The sequence below is a fragment of the Acyrthosiphon pisum genome, chromosome A2 (genome assembly GCF_005508785.2).
Source record: "Acyrthosiphon pisum isolate AL4f chromosome A2, pea_aphid_22Mar2018_4r6ur, whole genome shotgun sequence".
Taxonomy (NCBI): Eukaryota; Metazoa; Arthropoda; class Insecta; order Hemiptera; family Aphididae; genus Acyrthosiphon; species Acyrthosiphon pisum.
The window spans coordinates 52,586,873-52,603,126 of NC_042495.1; the positions used below are offsets into that span (position 1 = coordinate 52,586,873).

A 16,254-nucleotide genomic window follows, 5' to 3' on the forward strand; every position below is an offset into this window, starting at 1 on the left:
TCAAAGTTAGTTACCTACTTTAATAATTAATTTATATAATGCATTACATTTGAAAAAAATGGTTTTTTAAATTTATATTTTAAGCTAAAAAAAAAAAAAACCCAACTTCTAACTTCTACTCTAACTTAAGTTACTATTTTTACCAAACTAACTTCTATCTAACCAACTAAGTTAGAAATTTGGTAAATTTCAGAAACTAACTTATACTCTAACTTGATTACTTTTTATATTAAAGTAACTTAACTTTAACTAGGTAGTCGAAAAAAGTGACTAACTTGCCCGATAGGTACTGAGTAAATTGTTATATTTTTCTTTTATTAATGACGCGGTTACCCCTATAACATATCTGTCTATAATATAGTTATAATAAAATATTTTCTATGAATATACAATATGCATTATAACAACTTACTATTATTATAAATTATTATTTACTAAAATATATTTAATATTTCGGTTTTTTTTTATATAATTAATTTTACAAAATTGAATTTATTTTAAATATGTGGTTTAGGAAAAAATTAACTTAAAGTGCCAATAAATGAATTAACTCGTTAAGTTACTGAATAACATGGGGGGAAATGTAACTCGCTAAGTTAGAAGTTACTTCTAAAAAAAAGTAACGCGGTAATTAACTTAGTTAAAAGTAACTTAACTTTAACTTATTAACTCGTTAATGCCCAGCCTTGATATTTTATGTTTGTTCATTTTTTCCTGGGTGAAGTTGGGTTATCCAGCTATCAATACAATGACATGTATTATATATAATATTAAAAGTATGTACACTATTGACTATACGATATGATGTTAATATCACTAAAAATCACCACATACATATTTTTTGGTCAATTATTCTTGGACATACAAACGTTTTAAAACAGGTATTAAGACGTTTGGAAATAATTCATTGATCCCACATAAAAAGAGTATTTAAAATTAAACGAAAATATTTTTCTTTAAAATGTTTAACGCTAAGATATACATATTATATACACACCTTATACATGACAAATACATGCCTATGTACACTTCTTTACAGTTCTGTATAGTTGTCCCGCATATTTTATTCCGCCTAAGTTATTTATTCACAGGGCAAACACCAAAATCCGCTTCCATTGTTATGATAAGCTAATGCAGATTTAAAATGAATTATTAATTTATTTACCTTAAAGTGTTTGAACAAATAAATATTTTTTACCCTGATAAAGTTTAATAAGCCGTCTCAAGACTCGTTAGGTTTATATCAACAAAAATAACGACTTAAGAATTTTAACATTCGAAATGAATAAATATGTGAACACGAAACAGTAATATACTCGTATTCCAGTAAAACAAGTAACCCCCTACACTGTAAGGCATATTATAGTGAATCCATTATTCAATGATAATGATGTATTGAAACTAAAGCTTAAAAAGTTAAATAAAGGGCTTATGAAATATACCTTTATCAAAACGTGTACGAAATTGGATTTTTATTTAAAGCATGTTGTCCTCATCAAAAAAATAAAAAAAATATGACATAATTGTGTAAGCATAAAACACCGCAAATTTTACCTCAACCCGTTTTTGTTCCTATTTAAAATCTACATTTAATTAGCTTATACTTTTACAATAACCGTACGTATACAATTATTTACAATTGTATAATACTTTGATTATTTATGTATAGGTATAGCTGAAAACACATAAAATCAGTGGTAGATTTACGGTCCTAAAAGTCTTTAAAAACGGTTTTACAAAAACTTAAACTATACATGATAATATTATATGTAGTATTTATTATACTTGGTAATTATACTAACATTTTCAATTCAGATGGTCTAACCATTACTTAATCTATTAACGAAAACGTATTATCCTTAGTACTCAAATTTATATGACTCAAAAAACTACTTGTTTGAATTTTGATTTAGGTACATCGTAATTCAAGAAAAAAATATTTGCTGAATAATTAAAAATGAAAGATGGGGGTTATTTGAAAAACAGAAGCTTGTATTGTCACAGAATCATCCTTAAATGGTTGAAAAAAATCTCAAGCATTTTAAAACATGCAAGTATAATATTAAAAATTTTAAAATCATAATTTGAATATAATATTCATAGTTTAAGCATAAAAAAGGGTGCAGAGCATGGCTTAAAAAATCACCCTGTATAATATAAAGTCGTACTTGGAAATAGTATGTATAGAAAGAGTATATTATTATACTATTGTATACAATATTGGCTCTTGTAGATTTCGTGTACTCGAAAAACGAAGAACGATGAATATAATGTAATTGAAATACTCACGTGGAGTGCGCATAATATACGACTAGAATAGAAGATAATATTCTCTCTACAGTATATACATACTATATTATATATTATATAGCAAATAGCAATACATAAGAATACGTACGGCGGACAGTCTGGACGTAATGGCAGTAGCTATATATGTACTTTGACGTCCGTCCATTTCTGTGATAAACGCTGTCCGTCGCGTAGTTGTTGTCGTCGAAAGGTTTTTACTCTTTTGTTCGGGAGACGAGTAACTGTGCGCGAGATGTCGGAGAAGAGGGGCAGATGGGTATAGAAGGGTCAGTTGCAGAGGACCAAGAGGACTGCAGAACAAAGGGACTCGTGTTTTATCCCCCTTTTCTTATATATTTATTCCGATATCTAAAAAGCATCGACTCGCCAATCTCCCGAGTTTCCCGACTCGGAGAAAACCACTCTATACGGTCTAATGGTCTACCGGGACCGATATCGGCCAATAATAAACATACACAGCGCACGCAGATATAATAATATACATATACAGGTACGTATTATGGACAGGAGAGAGGAGAAGAGAAGAATCCTTATGGATATATTTTCTGTTTGCGGTTTATGTTTTTATGCTGTTGCACGTTGGTTAATATTATTCACTTCTATGAAGTCGGTGAAAAAATCCTAAGCCGCGCATCGGCACACCGTTTTTATCCCCTCGTATTTTTTTTTTTTTGTTAACTTTCGCGAAAAATTACGCACTTTCCGAACCAACGGAGGAATACAATACATTATGCCACTGTATGAATTAAAAGGTTTGTTGAATTTTATGTGATCTCTGCATTGATATTATAATATCATATCTATATATTTATATAGATAGATATATTTATATATATAGATTGCAATAACGAACTCGCGGTATAGTCGTACACCCCTTCGCGTAACCACACTGGAGGAGAAGACGTCGGAAAAATCCTTCGTACACATACAGGATTTTCGCGAAAACGTTTAAAGTCTTAGTACGGTATTTATTACGTTTAACGACGTATATTAGACACGTAATGCTTATACACAACATACTCGATTTTCCAATGGTCCAAAGCGGATGCGCTTATACATTTCGTGTGGATTTTGCGGTTTTTATTAGACAAATATTCATATTTTTACTATCGTCATCGTGGCGGTAAAATCAGGAGTCGATCCGAACCAACGGAGGAATATAATATGCCAATGTATGAATTAAAATGTTTGTTGAATTTTATATCCTTCGGCAGCATTAATATCGGATCGCAATAACGAACTCGCTGTATAGTCGTACACCCCCTCGTGCAACCATACTGAAGGAGAAGACGTCGGAAAAATCCTTCTAACACCTACAGGGTTCGCGAAAACGTACAAACGTACGTATTTATTTATTTATTTATTTTACGTATTTACGGTATTTATTACATGTGACGACGTATATTAGACACGTCATGCTTATACACAACGTACTCGATATTCCAATGGTCCAAAGCAGATGCGTTTATACGTTTCGTGTGGATTTCCCGGTTTTTATGAGACAAATATTCATATTTTTACGATCGTCATCGTGGTGGTAAAAACAGTAGTCGATCGTTTACGACGGAACGGATAAACGAGCACCGTACGTTACGCATACAAAACGTACCCTACATTATAATAAAAGCGACGACGGCTTGTACATGCGTGTTAATATATTACCGTATTATAAAGAAAACCAAAGTACCTACCTATATATATTTATATATATATATAACTGCGGGTCCGTGTACATATATATATATTTTATGAGCGTGAAGAAACAGAATCGCATAATAATGGCAAACACGAAAACAGATCGACAAACATATTCAGTAGATATAGGTAGCATGATATACATTTAATATATAATACTTACTCGTTATTAAAAACGACTCGTCCGCGACGGGAAAATGTTTGTGTACATATTATATTATTTATCGTTTAGTCTTCCAAAAAAATTGTGTATATGCGTAGCTAAAACACATAATATATTGATAGACGTGTCCAAGAATATTCTTATTATAATTATTATTATCATATTTTATATAGCGATATACTTAGAACCGCATTTAGTGTAAGTTGTAGTATGTGCAGCATACAAATTACAAGTTTCAAACGAACCAGTGATCGATGCCACCGCCGTGTATTTTTTTAGATTCAATTTCCCGTTATTCCATTTATTTTTTTTTTTCTAAAATAACGTATTTCTTTTTGAAAATTTGTTATTTTAAATTATAATAATATGCGTTTGCAGTTTTTTTCGAAAACTTTAATAAAGCTATACAATTTGACAAGTAAAATATGATTTCTTATAAGACCATAGAACCATTTATTAAATAATAAACTATATATTTAATCAATGACCGAACTGAAGAGATAATACTGGTTTTTTTTTTAATTTATTATTGATAATACTTATGACCCCAAGTCTATATTTGCTGGTGTGCCTACAAACTTGGTTCCATATTATTTAAAATCTACGTTTCTGACATTTGTATTAGACGAGACAACTATCTACAGTGAATTACGTAACATTGAAGCGATAACTACAAACACACAAGATCATTTAAACACCTTACCTTACAGGTATAGGATCCAAATTAATGCTCATAGGAGTTATATTTAGCCCAAGTAGCTACCATACCCTCAAGAAATTAAAATTTGAGAACAAAAATATACTTTGGTATGACTTCAACAATTATACTAACGCTTTTCTGTATTATACTCTACTCTAAATAAAAAATCTACTGTACAAATAAGATGATCTCTTCTAATATAGAAACAAATTATAAGTCCACTACTTACCTATGATTTCCCTATCTGTAGACTATGCACGACCTCACATTAATAAAATACAAAATAAACTATAAAGCACTTAGCATAATTGCAGATGTCTCCTGCCTTCCTGGTTATAAGAAATAATATAAACTTATATAAAGATTTCAAAATTCAAGAGACCCAAGACCACATAAAAACCGTACCCAAACATTTTCACGGATCACTGCAGCTTAACTCAACAGGTTCGCTTTATTACAGTATTCACGTGCATCCACCTCTATGCGTAGACCAAACCGGGCTACCCTCAAGACCTTTTTAGTTAACTATACATACAATTTATACCATAATATAACAGACAACAGTAATCAGATAAAACATGTAGGTACTGTATAGGTAGTATTACTATTATGAATATTCATCTATTATCATTAAATCGTTATTATTTATTATGTATTATGCTATATATTATAAAGTGCAACACTGCAATTCATTAATTTTGTCAAGTGATAACGTGCACTTACTTTTTATTAAGATATAAGTTTTTTTTTTATGTTATTTCCTTGGCCAAGGCGATGTCCATCATTTTGTTCATGGTGGTATTTTTTTCTGTAGCATTTTCTTCAAACAGGCGTTCTTTGAATTGTTTTTCAAGAGCAAGAGTGAAAATGTCTCTCAAAACAATATTTAGTTCACTCCGTTAGCCCATTCTGAAACAGTTTCCATAGGGTTTTTTCTGATCTGTAGAATTCATATCTGGCAGCAAAATACGATTTTACAGGCGTGAAATGTGCATCTAATAAATTTAATTAGATCATTGAATAATTTTAACAAAAAGTAAGTGCACGTTATCACTTGACAAAATTAATAAATTGCAGTGGTGCACTTTATAGTACCTATATAACATATTACATTATTAATATCTTCAAGCCAAGTAGGTACCCCAACTGTAATATAGGTATATTATTGTGAGATATTAATTTTTATGATAGTTCTTATCTCTCGGTATTATGTAATAATCATCTTCAAATAGTCTAAAACCTAAATGTGTATGTATCACTGTAAATATCCGTATGTGGCGATTGCCTATTGGCTAGTAATGTACATAAGACCTATTATTTTATTATTTATGAATAAAAATAAATATAAACATTTAATGCAAAAGTCCAGTTTTTCTAGAGTATTTTTCAAAATATTAAAAATACTTAATAACAATATTTTTTCATAATTGTTCAAATGATTACGAAATTTGTAAAAACTACGAAAGTATGAACAATATTTTATTGTAAAAATTCATTCAATGTTTGATTTTTACGTCTAAGTTGTATACTTAAATAATTTACAATGGAATAAAAAATAAAAGTTTAATTTAAAGCCACATGGGTAAACACGTGGGTTTTTTAATAAGCAATATTTTACTAATCACAAATATAAAAATGTTAAGTCTCAAACACGTGTTAAGCTATATAAGATACAAGTATACAACGTACGCAATAACACTGCGATATTATAACCGATCACGTCCGGTAAAATCAAATTTTTCAAATTTTTCTCGCTCGTATGTGTAGTTGGTTACAACAGGCCAAATGGTTTGGTTTAGAGTCGTAAACATACGTGTCGATGTCGTAAATTCAGGCGATCAGGACTTAAACGCCGACTCGGCGGCGACGAAAACGAGCGCGCGGTGGGGTCGCACGAGCCGTCACGGCCATAACTCACCGCGGGCGGCGGCGGCTGCAGCCAGCTTATAGCCGCACGCGTTTGCCAACAAACACCCACCCGAAATTTAGGGTACATGTGCGCCTCTACATATATTTTAAAACGAAATACGTTTAATAAAACGGCCACGTATATAAATGCCCGTACACACGCACACACGGCCTTTGGTATATATGCATGTCCGATTAACATTGTTTGTATCCAAATATAACCTTCTCGAAACCTCTTACTCTTTATCCTCCTCCTTCTCCTCCTATCCTTCATCACCCTTTTCGCCACCCACCAGCGTGTGTGTGTGTGTGTGTGTGTGTGTGTGTGTGTGTGTGTGTGTGTGTGATTTACCGCCGTTACTGTTATCGGCCGCCTTCAACAAGTCCTTATATTTTTTCGCTATACGTGTATACATGACATAGGTAGACTGTTTCAACACCACATTCTTCATTACCATGCACATTATATTATTATTATTGTTGTTGACAGGGGACAGCTGTTATTTCTGTTTTCGATTAAATTATTTATGTATAGGTAATATTTAGAGTGTACCCCTTTCCTCGGTCGACGCCTTATTCCGAATAACAATATCGATAAGAAAACCAACCACGGTATCGTGTTCCATCGATAACCATCCCCCCGAAATCTATTATGTGAAATTAATAACTATATTATGGTACAACTTCTGTGTTATTGCTTAATTTTGTAATAGGTAAATAATATTTTCAGGAATTATTTTGTACGATTATTAATACTTTTCGTTAAAATGACAACTTTCAAGTTAAGCACAATTATTTTACGAAAACGCCACTGCTCTAGTATCTATATTGATCCAATAGTTTATGAGCTAAAAGCATAGAAAGTTTAACGGAACGGTGAGTATTATAGTGCAGTAAAATTCCTCTGAAATTCTCATCAAACTATTTAAGCATTGAATCCCTGTGAATAAATAATAGTAGGTAAGCTATTGTTTTAATAATTCTAACAATTCACGAATGGTATTGATATTTGCATACAATTGTTTTTAATCAACATACAAAATTAGAAAGTTGGACAAGTGGGTACAGGATGTGTCTAAAGGGGCCACTGTAATGGATAAGTTAAATCTGAATTCAATGATACAAAATCGTTGTACACGAAAAACGATTCTGAGCGAAGACGGTCTGTCAGTTTATAATACAATTAAGTATATCAAATATTAATTTATGATAGTAATTTATTTTAATAGTATACATTACTTATTAGTTATTATTATATAAGCTATAAATATTAAAACAATAGTACCTAAATAACGATTTCATTTTAAAATGTCATTGTGCGTATACAATATAATAATATAATTAAATATTTCAAACACCCGTGAATAATATTTAATAAATTGCAACAAAATAAATAAAATCGTTATTCTCCGTTTAAAAATATAATTTTGATCAAATTTGAACTTAAAATATCTATAAAAAAAACCATGATCATACATTTTTTAGATTTTTTGGTTACATTTTGTACTTGGTAGATATGAGAAACATTCTTTTAAATTGTTAATCCTTGGCCATAAAAATTGAACAATTTATACATTATTAACTACAAAATTTAAACTTTAAATACTTATCAAAATAAAATCAGGCAATATTAAATATTTTTCAACTGCCATAATACAAAAATTCTGAACACCTTGCATTGAATTATCAAGCTTTATTATTACCTAGAAATGAATGTTTTATTGATATTTATAGAAAAAAAAACTATAAAAAATTGAAATTTTCTCATAAATTTAATTAGGTGCTCAAAAAGAGTAAATATTTTGAAAATGTATGTATACTATTGTTTTTTTAGAGTTCCAAAAAAAAAAAAATCAATTTTGTTAAAATCTGGCTTAGCATAAAAATTCCCTTTTTTCCTTATTTTTGTTTATTGGGTTTTCTAGATGCTTTTGAAACCTACTTACCTATAGAGAATTTTTTATTTTTGACCCCCACTAAGTACTTAATAGATTCACGTTCCTACCAGAAATGATACTGAAGTATAATATCGATGCGTTTTTACTGCCTCAAAAGATGATTACAGCCACAAAAATTGTTTTAAAAAAATACACATCATTGTTAAATCAATACATTCATCACTTAGCTCAGAATCTAAAAATAAGGTTTATTATTAAAATAAACTTGAATCTAAAAAATCACTAATATTATTTAAACAAAGTATTTACTACTTTGATATTTATTTTAATAATTTTATTAAACTAACAAATGTTGTACTGTCTTATACAATTAGCTTTTCAAAAATCAAAAAACTGTTAAAAAATATTACCTTTTTGATTATAAAAAATTAACCACTGACTATTGCACTTGCTGTTGCACTGCAATCTAAACGCGAAATCACAGAATTTCGAAAAAAATAATTTTCACACAAACCATCAGATATAGATATTAATATTCTGAACGTAAATGTAGTTTATAAATTATAACCCTTATATTATTATTATATAATACATAATAATATTAACGTGGTCTTTGGGTCTATTTCGGCCCTCGTGTTTATGTAAATATAATGTATAAACAATTATTTGTAATACCTAGTCTCTTAGATAGCTGCTCTATATACAATACACGTTCGTATACATATAGTGTATATAAACAATTTACATAATATTATATAATATTATACTTTATTCAAATCCAGGAAGTAAATGTTAAATGTTTATAAAACATCGCTATTCTCACGAATCCTATAAGATATAAGACTGCAGCACATTTTTTCTTTAAATTAAATTTTATACTTTTTTAAGAACAATATAAATTATTTTAATAGCGCTTAACATTCTGAACTAAATGTGTTTATTACGTACCTACTAAGATTATAATTAATGAAAATGATTCAAATTATAAAACAAACAGAATATAAGTTTATTGAATTAAATAACATTATAATCATATTTTATATTATTATTTATTATCACACATTTTTTTTAAACAAATTTTATTAAATTAATGATTTGTCATTGTTACTATATAGATCACGATTTGAAGTAAAATGTTGAATAACAATTATAATTTTTAAGATGGTTAATCAATTGAATCACGCATAGAAAAATTTTTTTTACTGAACAAAATTATACCTACCTATAACAAATCTAAAAGCAGATAATACTATCATGTTTTGTTTATTGATTTTGTCTTAATTTGTTATCAATTGACAAATAGTATATCATTTAAAAATAATATTAACGTGGTTGGTATTGCGTTTATGTTTCTAAGGGCCAGTTGCACCGTCTCTTGGTTTAAGATTAACTGTTAACTATACCGTATCCGTTGCATAGGTATTATAAAAAAATTAAAATACAAACTCAGAATAATTATAAAAAGACATTGTTGACGGAATCGCGAATATTTAATCGTAACCACAGATTTTTCTTGCGACAGCTTCGTGTTAAGCGACAGGTGGCTATCATCTTAGTGACTGACTCATTTTTAAATAATTATTGATGTATGTACGATTCATTTCACTGTATACCACACAGAAAATGAATCCGATAATTAAAAAAACCTAGCTCGACCTGTGTAGACAGTCAGCAACTATAAATACGACCGTGATAACATCTTCGTTAAGTGAACATCAATGTAATAATAATACAATTTATAATATGCATGTAAAGGCGTATTCGATTTGTTGTTTTGATCATGTTGCTGAAACGACCAACAGAATCTCATCAAGGAAAGTCAATAAATTATATTAAAAATGCAGATATAATACAATATAGGTACAATAAACTCCATTAACAGTGCGCCGACACGTTTATAATGGGTCATCTGCCATATTGACGACATTTCTATTATGTTATTATATGTGCCAACCTGTAATACCTATAAATTATATAATATATAACATTATGACGTGTAACTTTAATGTAATGTAACCTTTTTGCTGACGACACGACGTCATGCTCTAAAAAATGGAAAATTGTTGATTTTCCGACAGATGTTTTGAGTTTAAAGTTGAACAGCAGCTCAACTTATTGTCATAGCGGACCCACCGTTTTAAATTTTTCACCACCAGCAGCAGTTTGCGTGTGCGTATAATCTAATACAAAAATTAATTAAATTAGTTTGTAATGCGATCGTTTGAAAATACACACATGATAGGGTAATAATAAGGTGATTGTACGGACGTAAAGTTTTTTGAGAAAAATTATGTTGATGCAAGATCGATACCGATAACGAATGATAAAAAAAGTTGCGGTAATCGACGCCTGTAAAACGAAATGGTCGCAGAACGTGTTAAAAGTTGTCATGCTTTAAACGAGTTTTTACTGTTATCAACACACGTCCATGAACTTGGCCCACCCACTTTACCCAAACCACTCCAAAGGTATGCTGACAAATTTTGAATAATTAACAAAATAATAGCAAGTTAGTTTTCAAAATTAGCAAGTCATTTTCACAAAATATGTGATTAATATTTAATTAGGTGCACCAAGTTCAGGTAGTTCACCCACTTTATCCGATCCACTCCAAAAGTATGCCAACAAATAGCAAACAGTAAACATGATAGTAGCAAATAATAGAAAATTGCTAATTATGAAAATCAAATTGCTATTATTTCCTAATTATGTACTAGTTATTGGCATACCTTTAGACGGGGTAAAGTGGGTGGGCTAAGTGCACGGACATTATCGACACTCGTTTAGTAAGCATATGCTATATGCTACGATATACTATAATATACAATATATTATTATCTATATTATTCCGTCGTGACAACGTCAAAAACCTGTAAGATTATATTATTTATGTGGTCTGCTCTTGCGATGTACAATATAGAAACAAATATAAAGCGTGTAGTTAGGTTAAACGAGAAACGATAAGCCGAACGAGTGCGTGGATTACGATTCTTGTATCTATGTATAATCATAATATGTATGTAAATACGATCACTTGCATTATATTTTGAAAATTACAAAAAATAGTGTAGTGGTTGGAGGGGATTATATCGGGGCAACCCCCCCACGATTGCCGTTTTTTTCTTTTCGAAATCAATCCTCCGGGTTTTCTGTTGGAGTAATTTATTTTAATTTTCCGATTCTATATCAGCTAGAATATAATAAACGTACCTATATTGGTCAATATTCTCACACAGCAATAATACGTTCATCAATGCAGTGATATAAACAAAATTATATAGTTTGTGTCGATATCGAATAGCTGAAAAAAGGGTTATGAACGTGTCACGCGGTTGAAATGGCATATTATTATGAACCCGTTGTGAGGTGGTTATTTGTTTTTACTTTTTATAATAACTCGATGCAAAGAAATTATTAGCTTTTGAACACACTGCGGCTACACCAATAAAATAATAGATGAACAAAGTATAACAATACCACTATACATTTTAATCGGCACACGTTGAGATTCGCGTGCAGGGTATATAATGACTGTAGAAGGTGGTTAAATCCGGTCTTGCAGAAAATTCCAATGGTTGCTTAAGCAATTCACATATTATTATTAAGAATACTACAGCGATGGAGTGGAACACGCGCGTCTAATGACCCGCTCTTCTTTTCGGTTAATTTGCATAGGCCTCGGGCCAAATTCAGGAAGGGTTGTCGTTTACGGAGGCGGACCCGTACGTGCGCTATATACCAGAGGATCGCCACCAAGACGACGACCGTATAAACAACTAAAACAGTGTGTGTTTATACAGGATGGTCATGATTACCCTCCAGTCGGCGATCTTCCACGAAAGATTTTTCCGCGAGTGATAATTGTAGACTTTTAGAGTTTGTAACTTTTATCTATCGCCCTACAGCGGCATTAACTGTGTTTTCTTATACATCCATGCCGTTTTTTTTTTAAACTGCATTTTTTTGAAAATGATTATGTGTAGGATATAAATATCAGATTTGTCCAAATCAATTAGGTTGGGTTATAACTTTAAATTATAAGTAAAGATAATATGATTATCATTAAAAAACCTGCACTCCAAGGAATAACATTGAATTATATTATGTATTTAGATTTTAGCGTTAGGGTCCGCATAACAAGTACGATTGGAGCGGAAAAAATTGACGAGGAGGGAGTATTTATTAAGCATAACACTTCGAATTCTTCAGAATGATTAAGAAATAATTCATCGATGACAAAAGTCAAAATCAAATTTACTTTAAAACATCAGCGAATAAACGACTGAATAATGACAAAATGATCACCCTGTATACGATATTATTATAATAAATAAAGATAATATATTCATTAAACGCTGTTCCTATGCGAGCTGCGCACGGATTAAAATGTTTAAGCGACAAGGCTCGACAACGCGTACACAGCCGAATCGGCAAAATAATAATAAAATATACACCTTAAACATTGTAATATCCTACGCCGACCCGTGTATAATAAATATTGTAAGTTAGCCGTCTTCGAAGAGCCGTGCAGAACCGTGTGCTGTGTGCATCTTAAATAGTGTACAAAATTTGAATTGTAAAATACGAATAATATTATACGCGTGGTATTAAAATATAAATAAATAATATTAAATTATTATAACCCTTTAACTGGGTGAACCCGATTACACCAAAACTTGACATTTTTGTTTTTGTGCTGGCGAGATAATCTAGGATTTGCGTTGTACCCACAAAAATGTAATTTATTAAATTGTTTCATACATTTTTGTCACCACTCGCGGCACTTTAATTTAAAGTCGAATAATACATTTTTTCGTGTAATCAATTTTGTCTTACTTTAGATTCTGATCTGGATCAACACATTTAATATAAAATATAAATCATACGACAGTCAGTTAGAAGTTAAGCAGTGAAAAAAGTATGTCTTATGTTTTAATAACCGAATCGATTTATTGGAAGAAAAGAAGAATATTGATTTTCTTCGGATGTCATTGTGTATAGTATGTGTTATTGTAGTAATAGGTATAAAATGTTTAATAAAACCATAAAAAATAAAAATACCATTGTTACAATACCTAATTTAACATAGGTGTCACGTGTTTTAAACTCTATTTTTGTTACTTAAATTTAAATTGTTTCACCAAAAAAATTCTCATAAACTCAAAACTTTTATACTTAGTATTTTACGCAAATGTGAGTTTGATGAATACGAGTGCGGAGAAAGGATGATTTCTTTCGGTTTTTTTTTCATAAATTATTATTAAACTCTGTTTGGTCATTCAAATATTGCAATTCAAACATTATAAATATTTAAATACAATTTCATCAATAATCGTGTTCGTTTTATTTGATTGTTACCCCAATCAACTGTTGTCAGTTAGAATACATTTAAATTATATCCTAATAACATCGTATAACATAATAAAACATTTTTTCAGGTGCAGATTGAAAAAGAAGTCTCTCTATTAATTACTGTGTCCGGTATCAAAGTATGCAGTCCAGATGGCAAGGTAATTAAAATATTATACTGTACAGTAACTGGCGTCAGCCCTCCCCTCCAAAAATATATCGAATAAGTCACTTTTAGTCACTAAAAACAGTTTCCCTTGTTTATGGTAATTCTCAATTTATAATGTATATGTTAATAATTGTTTATTGACATGTTTTATTGTTATCACTTATCATGTTATTATTCTTATAAAAACAAAATATGATTTGTTGTTCCAATGTCATAATATATATTTATTATCTAATTTTATATTATATCCAGTTATACCTCACTGTGACACACACTCAGGTTCATCAGCACTTAATTATGACAACCCGACCACTGGCTACTTTAGCGGTATTATAGCTAATTACAAATATATTAATGTAGGTAATAAAAGAACATGGTAAATTCTTCACATGGTTTAATAAAGACCAAAAATGTTGATATAAACCACCCCCCTACAAAAAAAATTGATTTTATTTCGTCTATGTAAATGTCTATGTAATATAAAAATACGATAGTATGAAGCCATAATTTTTTTATCTTACTTTAAATTGATGCTGTTCAAATGAGAGTTAACAAAAGTTATGTTCAAAACTAAATACAAACTACACTTTTATTGCGATATTTTTCTGTTCAAGAAATAAAAAAACTCAGTCTAAAAACTTTAGTTGTCAATAAAAAAAATACCACCACAAACAATGTTATTAAACATTTATTCCATAAATAAAATAATATCGAAACGACATGCGTGTCATGCCTAACCACATATAGGAACTTTAAGTCAAGTACCTATTATACTTGTATGTGAATAATTACAATACATTTTAAGGATCGTGATTCAAAGAACGATACGGTATAATATGAACCAATAAATAAAAATTCAAACGGATGAATTCTGTCATAGGAGAGGGGTGGCGCTCACCTCACTTTTCTCATACACAAGTATATTATGCATTATGTTTCATATTAAATATTTAGTAACGCGTCTAGTTGTATATATATCTATCTGTTTACTATTATATTAAATCAATCGATAAAAACGGTAACTACATGAGTCTTTTTTTATCTATACTATTTATCTCCTTATTCACAAAATAGTATACAATGATTAATAATAATAATAATAATAAAGGTGGGTAAGTGGATGTCGCTCTGCTGTACGGTAGGTTACAAGTGGGTCACTGTATAATGGATGGTATTAAATTTGAATTCAATGATATAATATCACTTTATAAGAAAAACGATTCTGAGCGGAGACGGTTTGTCAGTCTAGATATTAGACATACCTATTATAGGTATACTTATCTATAATATTAAAAAAAAATTGATCTATAATAGGTATCAATAATAAATTCCAAATTAATCATATCACAATATCCATCAGGTAACGCGTTATACATCAACAACAAACCGTGGTACTATCATAGATATATAATAGTATACTTTAGAAGTTTCAAGTACCCACAAATAATATTATACAATCACAACAAAATACATAAATAGTTATTCCAGGTTTTTTAATATGTAATTTCGTCCAAATTTAAACTTAAAATGACTATAAAAATAAACTGTGCTTATATATTTCTTAGAATTTTTGGTAACAGAATTAAATATTTACGTGGAATCTTGTTTTAAATTTTCAATCCTTAGATATAAAAGTTGAACATTTTATACATTTTTAACTACAAAATAATTATTCAATTTTAAATTTGATAAATTTTGTCAAAATGTCAACTTCAAATGCTTATAATAAATAACTGTGCCAATGTATTTTTAATATTTTTCAACTGCTATTGTAACAATGTATCAGGAGCCTTATATTAATTTTTTACACTTTTTGGCCCAATAGATAAAACTTTATTGATATTTATAGAAAAAAAAACTAAAAAAATTGAAAACTTACCATGTCCGTAAACAGCTCAAAAAGAGTCAAATTATTTTCAAAAATTTTAATATTAAGAAAATGCTAATATAAACATTCAGTAAAATTTTAAAGTTTCTACAGTCACTCGTTTTTAAATTACAACAAAATAGGATAATCGTTACGTAAGAAATTGAGTGAATATCAAATGTTGTAAAATTTGAA

The 16,254-nt window shown here is 29.8% G+C and overlaps 2 protein-coding genes across 2 annotated transcripts in view; one reads left to right on the plus strand and one right to left on the minus strand.

Annotated features, from left to right (window-relative positions):
• LOC100163483 overlaps positions 1 to 16,254 on the plus strand; it is a 181,955-nt gene that overhangs the window by 110,230 nt on the left and 55,471 nt on the right. The window contains exon 3 of the mRNA XM_029489036.1: positions 14,113 to 14,184. Within this exon, the coding sequence (XP_029344896.1) occupies positions 14,113 to 14,184 (72 nt within the window). The remainder of the gene's footprint in view (positions 1 to 14,112; positions 14,185 to 16,254) is intronic.
• The window catches only part of LOC115034021, a 147,675-nt gene that overhangs the window by 68,518 nt on the left and 62,903 nt on the right, over positions 1 to 16,254 (minus strand). The gene's annotated exons all lie outside the window — the stretch shown is intronic.